The sequence below is a fragment of the Pteropus medius genome, unplaced genomic scaffold (genome assembly GCF_902729225.1).
Source record: "Pteropus medius unplaced genomic scaffold, Ma_sr-lr_union100, whole genome shotgun sequence".
In the NCBI taxonomy this organism is placed as follows: domain Eukaryota; kingdom Metazoa; phylum Chordata; class Mammalia; order Chiroptera; family Pteropodidae; genus Pteropus; species Pteropus medius.
In genome coordinates, this window is record NW_024352787.1 from 5,796,332 (window position 1) to 5,812,632 (window position 16,301).

General features: G+C 30.9%; 1 protein-coding gene across 9 annotated transcripts in view; it reads left to right on the top strand.

Annotated features, from left to right (window-relative positions):
• CACNA2D1 (calcium voltage-gated channel auxiliary subunit alpha2delta 1) overlaps positions 1 to 16,301 on the top strand; it is a 450,405-nt gene that overhangs the window by 246,972 nt on the left and 187,132 nt on the right. For 6 of the 9 annotated variants that reach the window (XM_039849438.1, XM_039849439.1, XM_039849434.1 and 3 more), the window contains exon 5: positions 9,872 to 9,913. In XM_039849438.1, the coding sequence (XP_039705372.1) occupies positions 9,872 to 9,913 (42 nt within the window). Of the gene's footprint in view, positions 1 to 9,871; positions 9,914 to 13,877; positions 13,917 to 16,301 lie in introns of all 9 variants that reach the window. The other 3 variants (XM_039849431.1, XM_039849432.1, XM_039849433.1) reach the window with 1 other exon arrangement.

Sequence of the window (16,301 nt, forward strand, 5' to 3'; positions counted from 1 at the left end):
AGGTACCGACTGTTGTTCTCCCTGATTTATAGAAGAAGAAAATAGCAGAAGGTGCAATAAAAGGGACCTAACTTTAACTTCATGTGGGAAAGCTGGGAAAGTTTTCCACAACTAGGGGAAAGCTTCCTGGATGTACATGAAGTGTGGAAAGGTTTTATTCCAGAGTCCAAATAGGAAGTGTGTTACATTCCACTTTGCTCTAGAATTTCTTCCAAACATATCTTCTCTCTTCCACCATGTTTTCTACTTTTAAGAGGAGCCAGGTCCGGAACATTTGAAATCTTGCTGCCCTACACATGTCATCAGTTTGGCTCAAATAAACTCTTAAAAAATTAAAAAAAAAAATACACACACACACACACACCACACACACACACACACATATGTATGTGTATGTATGTATGTATGTATGTATGTATATGAATGACCTGGCTCCTTTTTTCTGTTTCACTTTTAGCTCTTCCACTTAGCTTTTCTTTTGCACTTTTAACCCAATTCAGGAAATTTTCACCAATCCCTTTCCTAATGGAAAGAAACATTTCTTATTCCATATCCTGAATTTTAACTGTTATTAGGCTCATTGTTTAGAGTTCTAGCTTTGTTTTTCTATGTAAAGATATTTTTGAAGTTTATAAATCTTTTTCTACTTTAACAAACCTGACTTTTAAGGTTATTGCTCGATAGGGGCTTAAACTGAATTCAATATCCTGACTAAACAATGATGTATTTGTATTAGTTGGTATCTGTTTTCACCTAGAGGGCTGTAACCCATCGCCTTTGTAGCGGGGAGCTGGGAAAAGGTGTAGTAAATCTAAGAAGCAATGTAAACTGTGACATAAGGTTAATGAAATTTTTATCAGTTTATTATTTTTTAAAAGATTATAATTCGTATTCAAAGAATTTTGTAATTTTTAAAGGATATAATATATGTAAATGCCTATCCCATTAAGGGATACATAATCAATGTCTCTTTCTTCTTTTCCACCCTACATCACCCCTTAAATCCAATGAAAGATGAATTAAATTGATCTTGTGATTACCAACTTTCTTTGAAGCTCTGATTTTGGCTAGATTGCTTTACACTCAGTCATTCATTGACCACAGTGTAAGTCTCTATATTTTGTTTTAGTTTGATGATTTTTTGAAGTTGGTAATGATTAATTTGGAGAGGCAGTGCTAACATTAACCATTGGACAAATTAGTAAGACTCTAATGCTAAGATCTCATATATTGTTATGATTAAGATTATGAACTTTGATCATGAGTCAAGAAAATCTGTAGGTTGTCTTAAGTCAATAGGAAGAAGCATAGAAAATGAAATATTTTGGTGGATTGAATTTTAATGTTTTAGATGATTATACCCAAAGCTTCACTGGAGTTACAGATTAAAGAAGATTAAAGGAAGTTCCTTGGCATTATAGACCTGTTTGTTCATTTCTAGACTCCGTTTCCTGGGAGAATTGCTAGCTAAAGAAAATAATTTATTTATCTACTGATATTCTACTTTTCTCTTACAGTTTAAATCATATATTTATATTATTTGGAGCACTAAAAAAGGAAGATTCTTATTAAATTTTATCAGATAAAGAAATAAATTGCTATAGTTCTTAATGATTAATAGGAATTGATCTACTTTGAAGTTCAAAAACCAAAGAACTCTAAGATCATACCTCACTTGGAATTCCTTCCTATTTCTTATAAGCATGAAAATGGTCTATATTTTAATTTACGTGAAGTTTTTTAAAAGCTATATACTTTTTTCTCTATTCTGATGCATTGTGTGTGTGTTTTATTATTTTCAGTAGAATTTCTACTAGTTCCTTGTAGGCCTATGATATTTACTTATTCCTTATCTATCTATTCAGTAGCAGTTTATACAACATTTCAGACATTGTGCTTTGAATATACTCATAAAGAACATTGTCTCTACTCAAATCGAAATAATTTCGTCTCTCTTTAAATTTACTTTTTTTTGTAGAAGTAATGAACATTTCCTTTAGTGGCTATTGCAACTGTTTATTCCATCCAGGATGGTACTTCCAGTTATATCTATAGCCTCATAGTATAGTGTGAGCCTGGAGTACTTGAGAATCTTTGCAGTTAGGACGTTAAACATAATAAAGACACCTAGGTGTCTCGTCTTTTCCTGTGACCATTCTTCTTAGATGGCTTGGCTTTGACTGTTGATTGGTCAATGTGCTCGCCAGTTTTTAAGTAATACTTAAATTTACAGCTACCATAATGGCAACTTAAAAAAACAAAACAAAACTGTAATATTACAAGTATATAATGGCCTGATGAATGAATGTAAAGTGGTGTTTGCTAACATTAACAAAAGTAGCCTTTAAAAAGACCAAAATTATTTTCCAGTTTTGTTCTTCCCGTAAGCTAAAGAATTTAGTATTAAATTCACATTTTAAAACAGATAAAATGAATGAATGTCTCAATGATTATTAAGCATCCTCTACGTAGAACGTATAAGGAATTTAGTGTGTCCAAGAAGTGGATCATCCCTGCATTCATAACACCAGTATGTGCATGGGAAGAACAAGTACTTGATTAGCGATAGGAGAACCTGTTAGACTCAGTTTAACTACTTTAGTCTTAGCTCTCAAATATGAAAAAATTGAGATTGATAACATCTTGTCACTGTTTTATTTTTAACAAGTGCTCAAAAAAAAACACAAAACACGCATTTATGTTTCTAGCACAGAACTTGGCATATGTACAAAGCTGAATATAGATGTAGTCTTATGAATGAATTCTGAGAGTTCAGAGACGGAATAGATTACGTGTACTTTTCCATTATAATTTATAGATCATTGAACAACATCCTAGCAATAGTGTTTCATTTTCATTTTATTTAATAGAAACTGTGATATTCAAGCATGTAATCAAAACTTATATAGTTCTTTGCATTTTTTATTATGCAACTAATTTCTAAAAACTGGTGAGGAGTTGCTATAAATAAATTGATAAATATCATTTTTTAAAAGGTAGTTACTCGCCAATATACTAATCAAAAAATATTGTTGGCAGTAAGGGATTTTTGACCTTTAGTTCTTTAGAGAAGTATTAGAAAAATATTAAAATGCTTTTTCTTTATATATGAACTAAGAAAATTTTGATCTCATGACTTTTTTGATTTTTTTTTTTTTTGGACAAAAGAAAGTTTTATGCCAGAACACATTTAGGTTTTTATTTCACAAATCTTTTCTTGCAAACCACCTGAATGTGATGAAAGAGAAGATGGGTACACAAGGGGAAAAAAAGGTGGGGGGCGATGAAAGAATGAGATCTTTAAGGATGCAGGAGGGGTTCAGGACACAGATAGGAGAATTAATTCTAGAATAGTTATATTCTCATAATGCCACCAACAGAAATAATAGTCCAAACAAAGACTGTTGACTGTTAGTAACAGGAAATGAGAAAAACATTGTAGGGAGTGCAGTATTTGTATTATTAGTTGTAGGAGTTAAAAAATGAGAAAAACATTGTAGGGAGTGCAGTATTTGTATTATTAGTTGTAGGAGTTAAAATTCTAGCTAGCTTAAGAAAAAATAATAAATCATTGGTCTTGTAACGAAGAAATCAGCAAATGGAGGTAGCCTCTGGCACATCAGGATTCAGGCTTTAAACAGTTCCTCTATCACAACCATAACTACTCCCAGAAAATGGAATATTTCTGGAAAAGGAATAGGGAAATGAGATACTATTATTGTATAGATGTAGGCACTTGTTAATTTCTATGGTCAGAGAAGTGGGGTAGTATGATTTGCCAGCCAAATAGAATTACATAATTTGAAGACAGTTTCCTAAAGATAGTAGAGTTTCTGAACAGAAGAAAATTTACCAACACAGTAAATCCATATAATTACTATATTTTTTTAAAAAAGGAGAAACTGCTTTAAAAAAATGTGGAAACTGCTGACTTTTGAGGGCTACTTGTATAATTTTCTCTATTAAGATTCTGCAGTTTGGATAAGCAAACTTTTGGTTTAGTACAAGCTGCGGTTTTTCTAGGCAAGAGTGAGCAAGAATTGATGTGTAAGGAGAGGTGAGGTTAGAAAGAGTGCTAAAATCATGGAGAACAGCAACACGTTTAATGGACAGGAGGCATGTAGCGTCATCATTTAATTACCATATTGCTCAGTGAAATAAGTTGGACAGAAAAAGTTGAGAACAATATGCTTTCAGTCATATTTGAGATATAAAACTGAAAGCAACAAATAAGACAAACAAGCAAAAACTCACACAGACAACAGTTTAGTGGTTACCAGAGGGAAAGCGGGGAGGAGAGAAGATAAATAAAGGTAAAGAGGGTCATATATGGTGATAGAAGGAGATTTGACTTTAGGCAGTGAACACACAATGTAATATACAGATAATGTATTATAGAATTGTACACTTGAAACCTATACAATTTTATTAACCAATTTTGCATATATAAATTTAATTAAAAATAACAGCAACTAGTAATTTAATTTCTTTTCTACTCTGCTACATGGAATCTTTGAAGAAATGACTTTAAATGAATCAAATAGACTCGTAGCATACTAACTGATCTAAGAAACTAAAATTATAATAATTTACTTTAAATCATATATAAGTACCAGATAAAGGTAATAGATAACTTCTATGGATATTCCTGATTTTTCTTTTCAATACATAAAGTAACAGTTTAACATATATGGGTCACGTATTGTGTGCCAGGCACTGTGCTAAACACTGTATATCAGTTTTCTTATTTATTATCTTTCATTATATGAATTATATTATAATTCAATTATATTAATATTATAATATGAATGTAGGTTTATTATGTCTTTAGTCAGTATTCTAGTAACATTGATCTCCAGATAGACTTCTGCCCATCTTTACTTTGTCTTTTTATCTTAATAAAGAATATACTCATACATTCCAACCTCACACAGATATGACATAAAAATTTATGTCATATCTTCAGCTACTTTTAGCTATCTTTGGTAACATTTGCTCACATTCACATTCTTGACTCCCTTCCTATGCATGCTCACACAACCACACACATTCCTAAGTTCTTTTACTCACATAGTACTACAGTGTTGCTGGTTGTCTCATCCCCTGTACCACCGTTGACTTAGGTACGGTCAATAGCAGTAGTGTTTATGGTTACCAGGTCAAATTGCTACAAAGATATATTATTACAAAACTTGAGTTATAAATGAGTTGAGCTAAATGGGAGCATTAGTTGGCAGGAATCATTAACATAACTCATTTATAATGAAGATTATCCTTAATGTTTATCTGGTCGACTTCATATTTGTAACTAAATGTTGATAAAAATGACAATAAGAATGAGGTTTAAAAAAAATTTTAGCTGAAATACAGTTGCCAGAAATCCATCTGGCTGTGGATCACTGTGCAGATCCAAGGGTATAGACAAAAAAAAAGAGAATTAATAAATTGGACAGGAAGTTAATCTCTATTTGAATTTTGAATGTGTCGTATATTTCAGATGTTGGCTATAAAATCCCAATTTTCATTTCCAATATTTAAATCTTATCACTGGCAACATCTTACTTCCATGCGGGAGCTTTGAACTTAAGCTTCAAATTTTTAACATTAATCATTTGTCAGAGACCAACTTTTACAGCAAAGTGGCATGCGAGGGACTATCACTCATAGTATACATTTTCAAGATGGAATGGTCTATTTTACCCAAATTTAATTTTTGACTCTCAGTAGATGCTGGGAAACTAAAGTGATTTATCTCTCAACTTGCTAGGGGATGTTTTAAATTTCAGTAAGCAGCAATTTTATATTAGCATGGACTATTTGGGTAAATTCGTTTGAAGGAGATAATAAATAACTAAACTACTTGGTAAAATCAGAAATGAAACCATTTGTTCTTGTCATCTGGTGGTGCTTAAATTATGACAAATAGCTCTCTAAAGGTTTAACCAATCTATGAATCTAGTTTGAGGCTGTTCCTGGCTTTATCCTATCATGCAGCACATAATGCACTGAAATCCACTGAAAACCTCTATGTTTGAGTGCAAAAGACCTTCCAAGATAATGTTGTTTAATAATTTGCATAGAAAACATTTAGCCAGAAGGATGATAGAGAAACTAGATAATTCAATTCTATAATGTATGCCTATGCTAATTAGTTTGTATGCCATAGTTTTAAAGTACTATAAGTTACTGGTATAACTATATACTTTCTGTAGGAGGGACTGAGGGAATTTTGAGTAGTAGGGTAGGTAGATAATTAAGAAACACACACACACATTTGCAAACACATATTTGAACTAATCAGAAAAAGAATTTAACAACTATGTGAAATTCTTAATTTTCACCTATTTTGAAAGCTGGGTGGTTTTGATTTATGTGGTCATGCCGTCCAAGGACAATGAGAGAAATTCTTCAGTTATAACAGAGCAGAGCAACTGGCTCAGCTGCCCCAAGTTCTTGCCACACATGTGTGGGGAAATGAGAACTTGCTCCTCATGGTCGGGTTGTAGATAATCTTCATGGAAAGTCGCCAAAATCATTGTAGAATGAGTGGGGTCTGCCTCCCCCTGTTAGTCATAAGACCGCAAAATCGTCACAGGGAAAGGGGAGAAGGAATTCAGCTCCTACCTGCGCATTTCTAATTCTACCACCTCTGGCCATTTAACTTTCTTTATACAATTCCTCTCTTAATTTTCTTTTAGCACAGATTTCATTTTAACTAAAATGTATCCCTATAGAAACATTGGAACATAGAAGTTGGACTGATTGAATGTGAATTGTTCTTTATTCCTGAACACTGTCTTTTATCCCAATCCTGTTAATATTGGTTCTGGATATATTTTGGTGATTCAGTGATTAGAGTCATTTGGTTTTAGATTGATTTAGTTTAACAAAGCTGCACACATCTTAATGTATATTTTTATATAGTACAGCTAATATATATTTTTATGTAATAGAAGAAATATCTATAAATTAATGTAATAGGAAAGAGAATAGGGTACAACTTCACCAAAATGGTTTTTCTCAAGTTTACATTTAAAATTATTTCTGAGCCAAATAATTCTGAAACTATTTTAATAAAAACCACAGGAAAGCAAACCACTGCAATTTTTCATAAGAAAGTGTGATGTACTGAGACTGGAAAACATTTGTATATGGTTATATAAATTCAGAGCCCTATGAATGTTTGCCATTTATTTTAGTGTCATACTGCCATGTAGATGGACTGGGTTGATGGATTAAATGATAGTTACAGTTTACCCAAATCCTGATGCTTTACACAGATTGATCCTTACTAAATATTGATCAGTTAAGCTTTTCTCTTAGGTAAAATAAGAGAATAATAAAATTTGCATACTATCAATGCAAATGATGAGGTTTGAGAAAGTGTATTTATAAAAAATGGGATTAAAAAAATGTTTTTAAGCCAAAAGCAATATCACATTTATTGGAGGAGAAATTTTGTTTTAGGCAGTGGATGTAATCAGTTGTACATTCCACTAAGGTCTGCATTTTCTATTAAAATATGACAGTCTGTCTAAGCACATGTATTCGATGAAGTGCTTCATCGTTTTGTTGTTTTTCTATATAAAGTCACACTTCAGTTTTCCTTTGCATTTATATTTTGACCACATAAGAAATGGACATTGTATATAAATAAAAAGAGCATTTTAAAAGTAGAACTATAGATATCCAATGCGTCCACCGATTGTGAAGACGGCATATACTACAGTCAAATGAAGTCTCCAATTCCACAGAAATACAATGATATAGCAAAGAGTTTTAAATTCCAGTAAAAGTAGTTTAGCTTAGATTGTAAAGATCACTGAAAGATAATCCTTGACACTAAAACTTTTGAAAGGAAAAACTTTTAGTATACATACATTTCTCACTAGAAAGCAAGATCTTTTTTCTGACTCACTATATAATTTGTTCTGATTTAAGTTGAGCCATTGAGTTCTTTCAATATTTTCATCATTTAACTTATTTTGTGTCTCTCTTGGCATAGCAATATGTATATGTAGGTATATAATGAATGTTTAAAATGATGATGCTGAACTGCTTGAAATTTAATGCAGTTTCACCGTGGTTTTAATATGTTTCAATTCTTTAAATATAAGCAAGCAAGTGGAAGACAGACTTATTCAGTGTTTTAAGTTTTGATGGAATCCACATTCTAAATTGAAAATTGTCACCTGAGTATAAATTACAGAGTTGCATGATGGATCAATAAACCAGTAATTAGATTTGAGTCTCAGGTGGACTCAGAAGATTCTCTTGCTTTGTACATGTGATGAGTTCTGATTTTGTATTTTAACTTTGTTGCAAAAAGGATGCTATAAGAAATATTTCAAGAATTAAAACATATATGCATGTTAAAATTCTCTAGCTACCTAATTTTTTTTAAATATCAATAAATGGTAATTGAAAAAGTTTTATTAACTCTATATCAAGTAAATTCAAACTCCTGGTTTTATTCAGTGTTATGAATCATATGTTCTTACGCTTACCTCTATAGTTTTGGTTTGGTTGTTTAGTCTTCAGAGAGACCTATATTTTTTAGATCTTCAGGCTCACATCAGAAAAAAGGAAGCAGATTCTGTGGCAAACAGATCTGAGAAACAAAATAAGATCTATTTTCCTCTTGGAGATTTATGATGTACATCATACGCCAAGGCTCTGCCAAGTCCTGCTGAAATTTTAACTTTATGATTTATTCTAAAGTCATGACCATAGAACACTTTTGCCTATGTTTATTATATCTTGAAGAACTACTAATTTTTTTTTGGAGGGGGGAGAGGTGGACATACTTTAAGAAGCATTAATCTAGTATATTTTCCCCCAGTAATTTTCTTTATTTTTTGTGTGTCTTATGTTTCCTTCAAATAAAATTTTAGAGTATCCATATTGTAAATAATTAAGAGGCAAATATTTGTGTTTTTTTTTTTTTTACATCGTGCTCATGTTATCGCTGAGAATGTACAGAAACTGAACTATGTTTTCAATTACTTCAGGAGAAGAAAGGAAAAGGAAATTAGTATTAAGTAGATTATTTTTACATTACACAGATCTAGCCTCAAACAAAGACAAGGAATTTTAAATTCCTTGACAATCATTTTATTCATTCTTTCCATTCTATTTTCCTTCTATAGCACAATTTATAATTGTCCATAATGTATATGTACGATATATTTCAGCAACATTTATGGCTAGCAGAAATTTTTATATACATTTATTTTTGAAGAGCCAACAATCATTCACCACTTTGATAGAACATGAGAATATTAGTGTGTTAAATAATCTGATATTTTTGCTATCTACATTCACAGTTACTCTTGATTCCTTATCTGAATCTCATGAAAAAATTTCTGGCAATATTGTGCATATATACCTTTCTTTAAGAGTAGTTTCAACACCTGATATATATATTTTTAAAGTCATGGTTTCAGCAAAGTATTAACAAGCCATTTATTTTAGATTTTTTTTGAATTATCTTTTTCATCATTTCATGGTTTAGACGTGTGTGTGTGTGTGTGTGTGTGCGCACATGTGTGTTTGGGTATGTATATATGTATATATAACTTATTGCATTATGAATTTTTAATTTTTTCCTTGACAAATTGTCCTCAGACGTATATTGAGCTCTTTTTTCCTCAATGCAAGATGTGCTTTTCTAATATCACTGATATAGTGTTTTAATATATTCTTAGAAAATATTGGCTACCTTTATAGATCTTTGTGGAATATATTGTTAAAGGAACATTATGAAAGTTTTATTATTTAAAATATGAACAAAATATATTTAGTGTTTCATCCAGTATATTTTTCTGTTTTTACTCAAATTAATAAAGCATTCTTTTTTGTTTTTTAACAGAGTAATGAAGTTGTCTACTACAATGCAAAAGATGATCTTGATGTGAGTATTAAAATTTTTATATAAATTCTAAAGTAAACTTAATTATACGAGGATAATTAGTTTTACACAACAAATTGACCTAGCATGTTTAGTGTTTTCAGAAAATGTTTTATAGCATAAGAAGAATACTTGTTAGAAAACAAGATAATGATGAATTTTAGTGTTTATGTGATCTTTTAACAACTTATTATTGTCATCTTCCTAAGGAGAAATGCTGTGTTTCTCTGAATCTGAATTTACACTGTATCCTGTCCAGACCTCAGTTCATTGCACTGACTTAAATAATCTGCTTTCCATTAGTGTTGCTGAAGACAGACATTGGATTTCATCCATTTCTGTATCTTGGCTCTTGTCACCAGGGTCACTGTCTGCTTTGGCACAAACCACACACACTAGGGGGAACTACTTATTTCAACTACAATATGAATGACATCTGGAAGCTGTGCAACAACTAGCCCTACCAGTTCATTCTTTGAAGCACAGTAGGTGCTTACTATGCCCTTTTTGTCCCCTGTTTTATTGAAATCGACAATTAGTTGCTCATATTTACATTATATAATTCAATGAGTTTTTTCGATTTATATTAGTTTAAGTTGTACAGCATAGTGCTTAGAGATCTATATGACTCACAAAGTGATCACCTCACTAAATCTAATACTCTTCCTCTTTACATATTTATTACAACATTGTTAACTATTTTCCTTATAAATATCTCCATGTCTATTTTGTATCTATCCATTTTTACTTCTTAATCTCTTTGCCCTTTTTTTGCTATCCCCCCAACCCCTCTTCCATTACTATCCCTTTTTAAATTAATGCCTCTAATGTACACACTCAAATGGCTTTAGAAAATGGATCATTTTAGCATGAATAAATTACTTCTAATATCACTACATTTGAACGGATTAGGGAGACATTTTTATTAGTTATGGTGGAAATATTTCCAAAATTATAAATAACATTTATTTTATTTTATAAGTTGTTTTAAATTTTCATATATTTGTTTTTTATTAGGAAAAAAATATAGACATTTATTTATCCAAAATTATTTTTTTGAGGATCTCCTATATTTTAAGTATTCTTTTAAAAGCTTCAAATATATCAATGAACAAATCAAACAAATATGCTATAATTATTGTTTTTGAAAATTTTTTGTCTGAATCAAAAATATATATTCCTATACAGCTCTGTAGAATTTTCTTCCAGCTATATAACAGGAAAGTGAAATATATATATGTAAATATATATATATACATTTGTATGTATATAGATTATATATGTATATATATATATGTATATATGTGTGTGTGTGTGTGTGTGTGTGTGTGTGTGTGTGTGTATATATAAAATCTATAAAAACAAAGCCAGCTTTCAGGAAAAAAAACACAATAAATGTAGTTTGCTTGAAATGCCACACTTTCTCAAATTCTACCACCACCACCACTAGTACTGCTACTTCTGCATACCATGGTTTATTGAGCACTAATTTTGCCTGTGTATTGCTAACCATGCTACATAGTTACTTAATTTAATTACTACAATAACACTTTGATGGAATTAGATTTTACTTTATACACTTAATAAATAAAAAATTACATTTATCATAGATTTTTAATATAAATTGATTTCAATAAAATATGTTTTATTATTAAGTATTGAGTATCCTCCTTATAATGTTTCTTTTTTCCTTTCAAAAGGACAGTGAAAACAAAATGAATATTTTATATTTTTTTCACTAATTATGACAGTGAATTCTTTGTCATATGAATATTTTATTCTGAAAAGCAATAATGTTGCTACTTAATAAATGGGAAAGTCACAGATATTCTTAGGCAACTTAAGTCATTTGTGACAGCTAATACTTCAGTGAGTGCAGTATTTTTTTAAATATATACAACTTCATTATATTTTAAGTTTCTGAGAAGACTTCACACTGACTGTTAGACCAATACATTCTGCATGATTTTGAGTTAGTTTTTTAAAAATAACATGTTAAATATAGATGCATAATGAATATTATGTATAGTTATGGATATTATGTATAGTGAACAAATTTTTATCAACCTTTCTGGTGGTACACCAGTTGCAACTTTTTCTAAACATTTGGTTTGTAGAACTATGACAACGATTTTATACTAAATAAAACGGACGGATTAACATGCTGTGGTCTAATCCTATAAACTAGTGTTGCCTAAAGATGAAGATACAATTTTGCATATATATATATTTTTTTTTTCTAAACTGATTAAAGAAGTTACATTTGTAATGTCAAGTAAAATAGCTTCATTTGCTTAAGTCAGGTTTGCTTATTAATTTGAAGTTTATTTTTTTATTTTGAATAGAAATAGCCAGTTTTGTTTGTTTAAGATTTTAACAATTATATACCCTTATTTTGACTTTTTAATAAGTACTACCTCACTTTCAATCACTGTGATGCAAAGTTAGAATATATGTCAATTATAAGTGGAAAATTGCCCACAGGTTATATACTTGTAACACTTGAGTTATACTCAATATTATGGTTACATAATTTGTCTACACAGATATTTATCACATATTAAAATAAAACTCTGTAGTACAGAAAATAATATCTGAACCTGTTGAACATGCCCTGTTTTTTTGCCTTTTCATATCCAAAAGAGTCCGTAATATTACTGTGGGTTATAATTATGCCTATAAAAAGGATGCATTCTCCTTTTTAGGTCATGAGTTGAGCTCTAACAAATTAAATAAAAATCCTGTAAAGAACAAAATATCAACTTTTAAATTAAGACTTAAAAATGATGGTCATCAATTAGAGAAATTATTTCTATTTCTTTATATGTAAATAATAACAGTGACAGAATAATTGGCAAAGAGTATTGTGTAGTTCAAACAGCATTAGAACAGGAATCAGAGACTTTGATTCATGCCCCTATCCAGCCCTAAAATTGTAGTCACCTGTAGGCCATTAAAACCTATTTAAATTCAAACTGTTTTGCTCTCATCTAAGACATGCTACAGTTGACTAGGTGATCCATAAATTTCATTCCAGGTCTCCATGTTATTGGAATCTTGCTAATATAGTCAAGTTTTCTGGAATTGGACTATTTCATGTAAAATTTTTGAGAATTTGTAAAGAATTGTAAGATAATTTACTCTGTACTTCGTTAAAACTTTTTATTGGAGAAATTCAAAGTGCTTTAGATATAGTAATACTATTGCTCTATATGCCTTTAGACATTGAATAAAAATGAACCATATTTTATGATTAACACATTGGTTTGGCTGTTACACAGAGACTTAAAGTAAAAATGGCATAAACAAAAGTTCATTCTTCTTTCATGTATCATTCTATGTACAAAGTCTAATATGGCAACTCTCGATTAGCCAGTCCCCAGGGTCTTTTTCTCATGTTTTCTGTTCCTCTCAATATAGCTTTTCCATGTTGTGGTCCAAGATGGATGCTCCAATATCCACAGTGATTTTTGCATTCTAGATAACAGGAAGGGAGCAAATGGCAATGGAGGGCATGCTTTTGCCTTTAAGGGCATGTTCTGGAAATTGCACACATCACTTTTACTTGCACCCATGGTTCACAACTTAGTGACTTTTCTTGCCTAATTGCAGTAGGATATAAAATATATTTTTCTCTCCCTCTCTACCCTAGAAAGATATGTACCCAAATAAAAATATAGGGTTCTGTTGCTAAAGAGGGAGTAGGGAGAATACTAAATGGAAGATAGTTTCTGCAAATATCTTCAAATTGTTCTCCTTGACATATTAAAGTTAATGTCCAAACTCTAGCCACTCATCTGAGTGACTTCCATCATTTAAATATAGTTAAATTCTTCAACTTGGAACTGAGGAAAAAATGATCTCTTACTATAAAATGGTTATATAATTATATGCTGTATTGAGTAGTTTTTAATCTTCCTTAATCCATGTGTTTTGATAATACTGATGAAATTTTTTCCTACAATAGAGATATTTACTATCTTACAATGAAGGAAAGTTAAGACACGTAAGTAAATGTAGCACTTTGATATTCTACTTTAGGATTTTCACTGGTTGCACTATTTTTGAAGATTGTTGCTTATCTGATGAAGTCAGACTACTAATGCTGAAATTTACTCACCCTCATCCAAAGTTTTGCAATGTAGGTGGATTAGATACAAGTATACAGCTGTATATTTGTAATGCTTGATATTTTATATATCACATTCTTACCAATCATAGTCCATCTCATTGTTCTGATTTGAATTGGCTTACCATCACTGTTCTTTGTTGTAACTTTTCTATATACCGGTTTAGTTGTATATTTTTTCTCAAATTCCACGAAGCCATATTCATTATTAAAAATTGATGATTGGAGATTATTTAATGTGCCTTTATCATCTCATCTAATATCTAATGGATAAAACTAATTGTAATACTAAATATTGAAGCAACATTATCAATTAATAAATTTGCTCGTATATGTTCAAATAGTTATATAAATATCTGAGATCTCAATATAGTTTCTACTTTAAATATCATGCCTCTTGAAGGAGACTAAAAGATTGTAAATCCTTTTAGCCTATGGTTAAAAGTTTTTAACTGTTTTCCCAGTTTTGCAGGAGATGATCTGTTTATCTATGACTATTCCTAGTGGTCATTTTCTCTGTTTCCCAACTCCCTTACATCAACATTTCCTTCCCATCTCCATGACCATCATCCAATTTTAGACATTATTCTCAAACATTTATTTAAGGGCTATTGAAATGGTCTCTTATGCTTCTAAATTTTTTACCTAGATTTAATAGAATTATACATTTTTAGTATATAAATATTATTAAACATTATTTATAGTTCCTTTTCCATCTTAAGATTTTTGAATCAGTTAGTATTGCCTTTGTTTGGTATTTAAGACCCTGAAGAAACTTTTACTGTTTTTTTTTTTCCAAAGCCGATATGACTTTAATAATGAAATGACTGTTTCTTTTTCTTGGAGGCAAAATCAATCTTTATAAATTATTTTCTTGGGTTCTTCCCTGAAGTATAAGTTCCTGGAGAGCAGCTCTTGTGTTCTCATAGCAGCCAACATAGCTTTTATATCAACTAGCATATTATAATCACTCAATAAGGGTTTCTTCCAATAAATCAATGAATCTCGGTTAAAATAGATGTTTCATGTTACACAAATACAAAATGGCCGAAGACCACCAGAGCCATAATTATATATCCTCCATTTCTGTTCTCCATTCTTAATCTCATTTTTAAAGTGGCCCCTTCACCATCACCCTCAGTTTCGGCCCATACGTGTGTGAGTCACTGTAATCTTGAGGATTGGAATTGAAATACACACCCTGGAGAGAACACTTGCCCTTAGTAAATGCCTACTGCTGACCAGGAACCTACCTATATCATTCTCTGCTCTCAAGTTGCAGATTTGACAACAATAAGGAAAAAATGCTTGAAAAAGAATCTGTACCATCTGACTGTTTCCCAATCCTGAGACTAGATAATCCTAATCCTGAAGAAAGACTAGATATGTCTTTCTTCATTTAAAACTGGTAAAATAGAAACTAGTCGATGGAGGAATCTATGAAAAATTCACTAACAGTACAATAGAAATACTATAGTATTAAAGACACAGAGGAAAATTTTCCTCTGAAATAGTGTTACTTCGGGAAAAAGAAATACGATATTTGATATATGCTTAGTGTCTCCAAAGAAAAAGTTAATGATCTATGACAAATAGACTGAAATATAATCATCAAAACCAAAACCACTAAAACTAAATTTCCACTGGAAGAACTAACAAATTTGACAATGCAAATTAATCAATGATACACAGAGGAAATGGGAAATACTCTCATAAACTCAAAATGGTAAAACGAACAAACAAACAAACAAAAACAAGGGAGTGTGGAGAAAAGGTAACATATATGGAGGACAAAATGCAGAGATGTAAAACATAAGTCTTGTGTTCCCAAAGATTAAATCAAAGCATATGAATTAGAGATAATCACAGGTTTAATAAAGAAAGCATTCAGGTCTTCAGAGTAATCTGTAGGTAATTATAGATTTGAAAAGCCTACAGAATTTCTTTCAGGCAAAGATTTTTAAAAATCAAGAATGTTTATACCAAAAACTTGCTCAAGGATATCCAAGAAGACATTTCTACTGGGCAGCTAAATATTTAGTTTGGCCTGGAATAGTTTTATGCTTAGTTTATGAGTGGATTTTGAAAACAAGTGGCTGAAATTTCCCCAGAAAATGTTAAGCTACATATATAGCAAGGCCAGATTCAATTACATCTAAATTTTGGTGTGCTGATACAATGTTAAAAACAAAATGAGTTTGAATGCCTTTGGCTGTGATACATTCTCCATTTGCCACAATTCCACTACTCCCTACTGTCCTG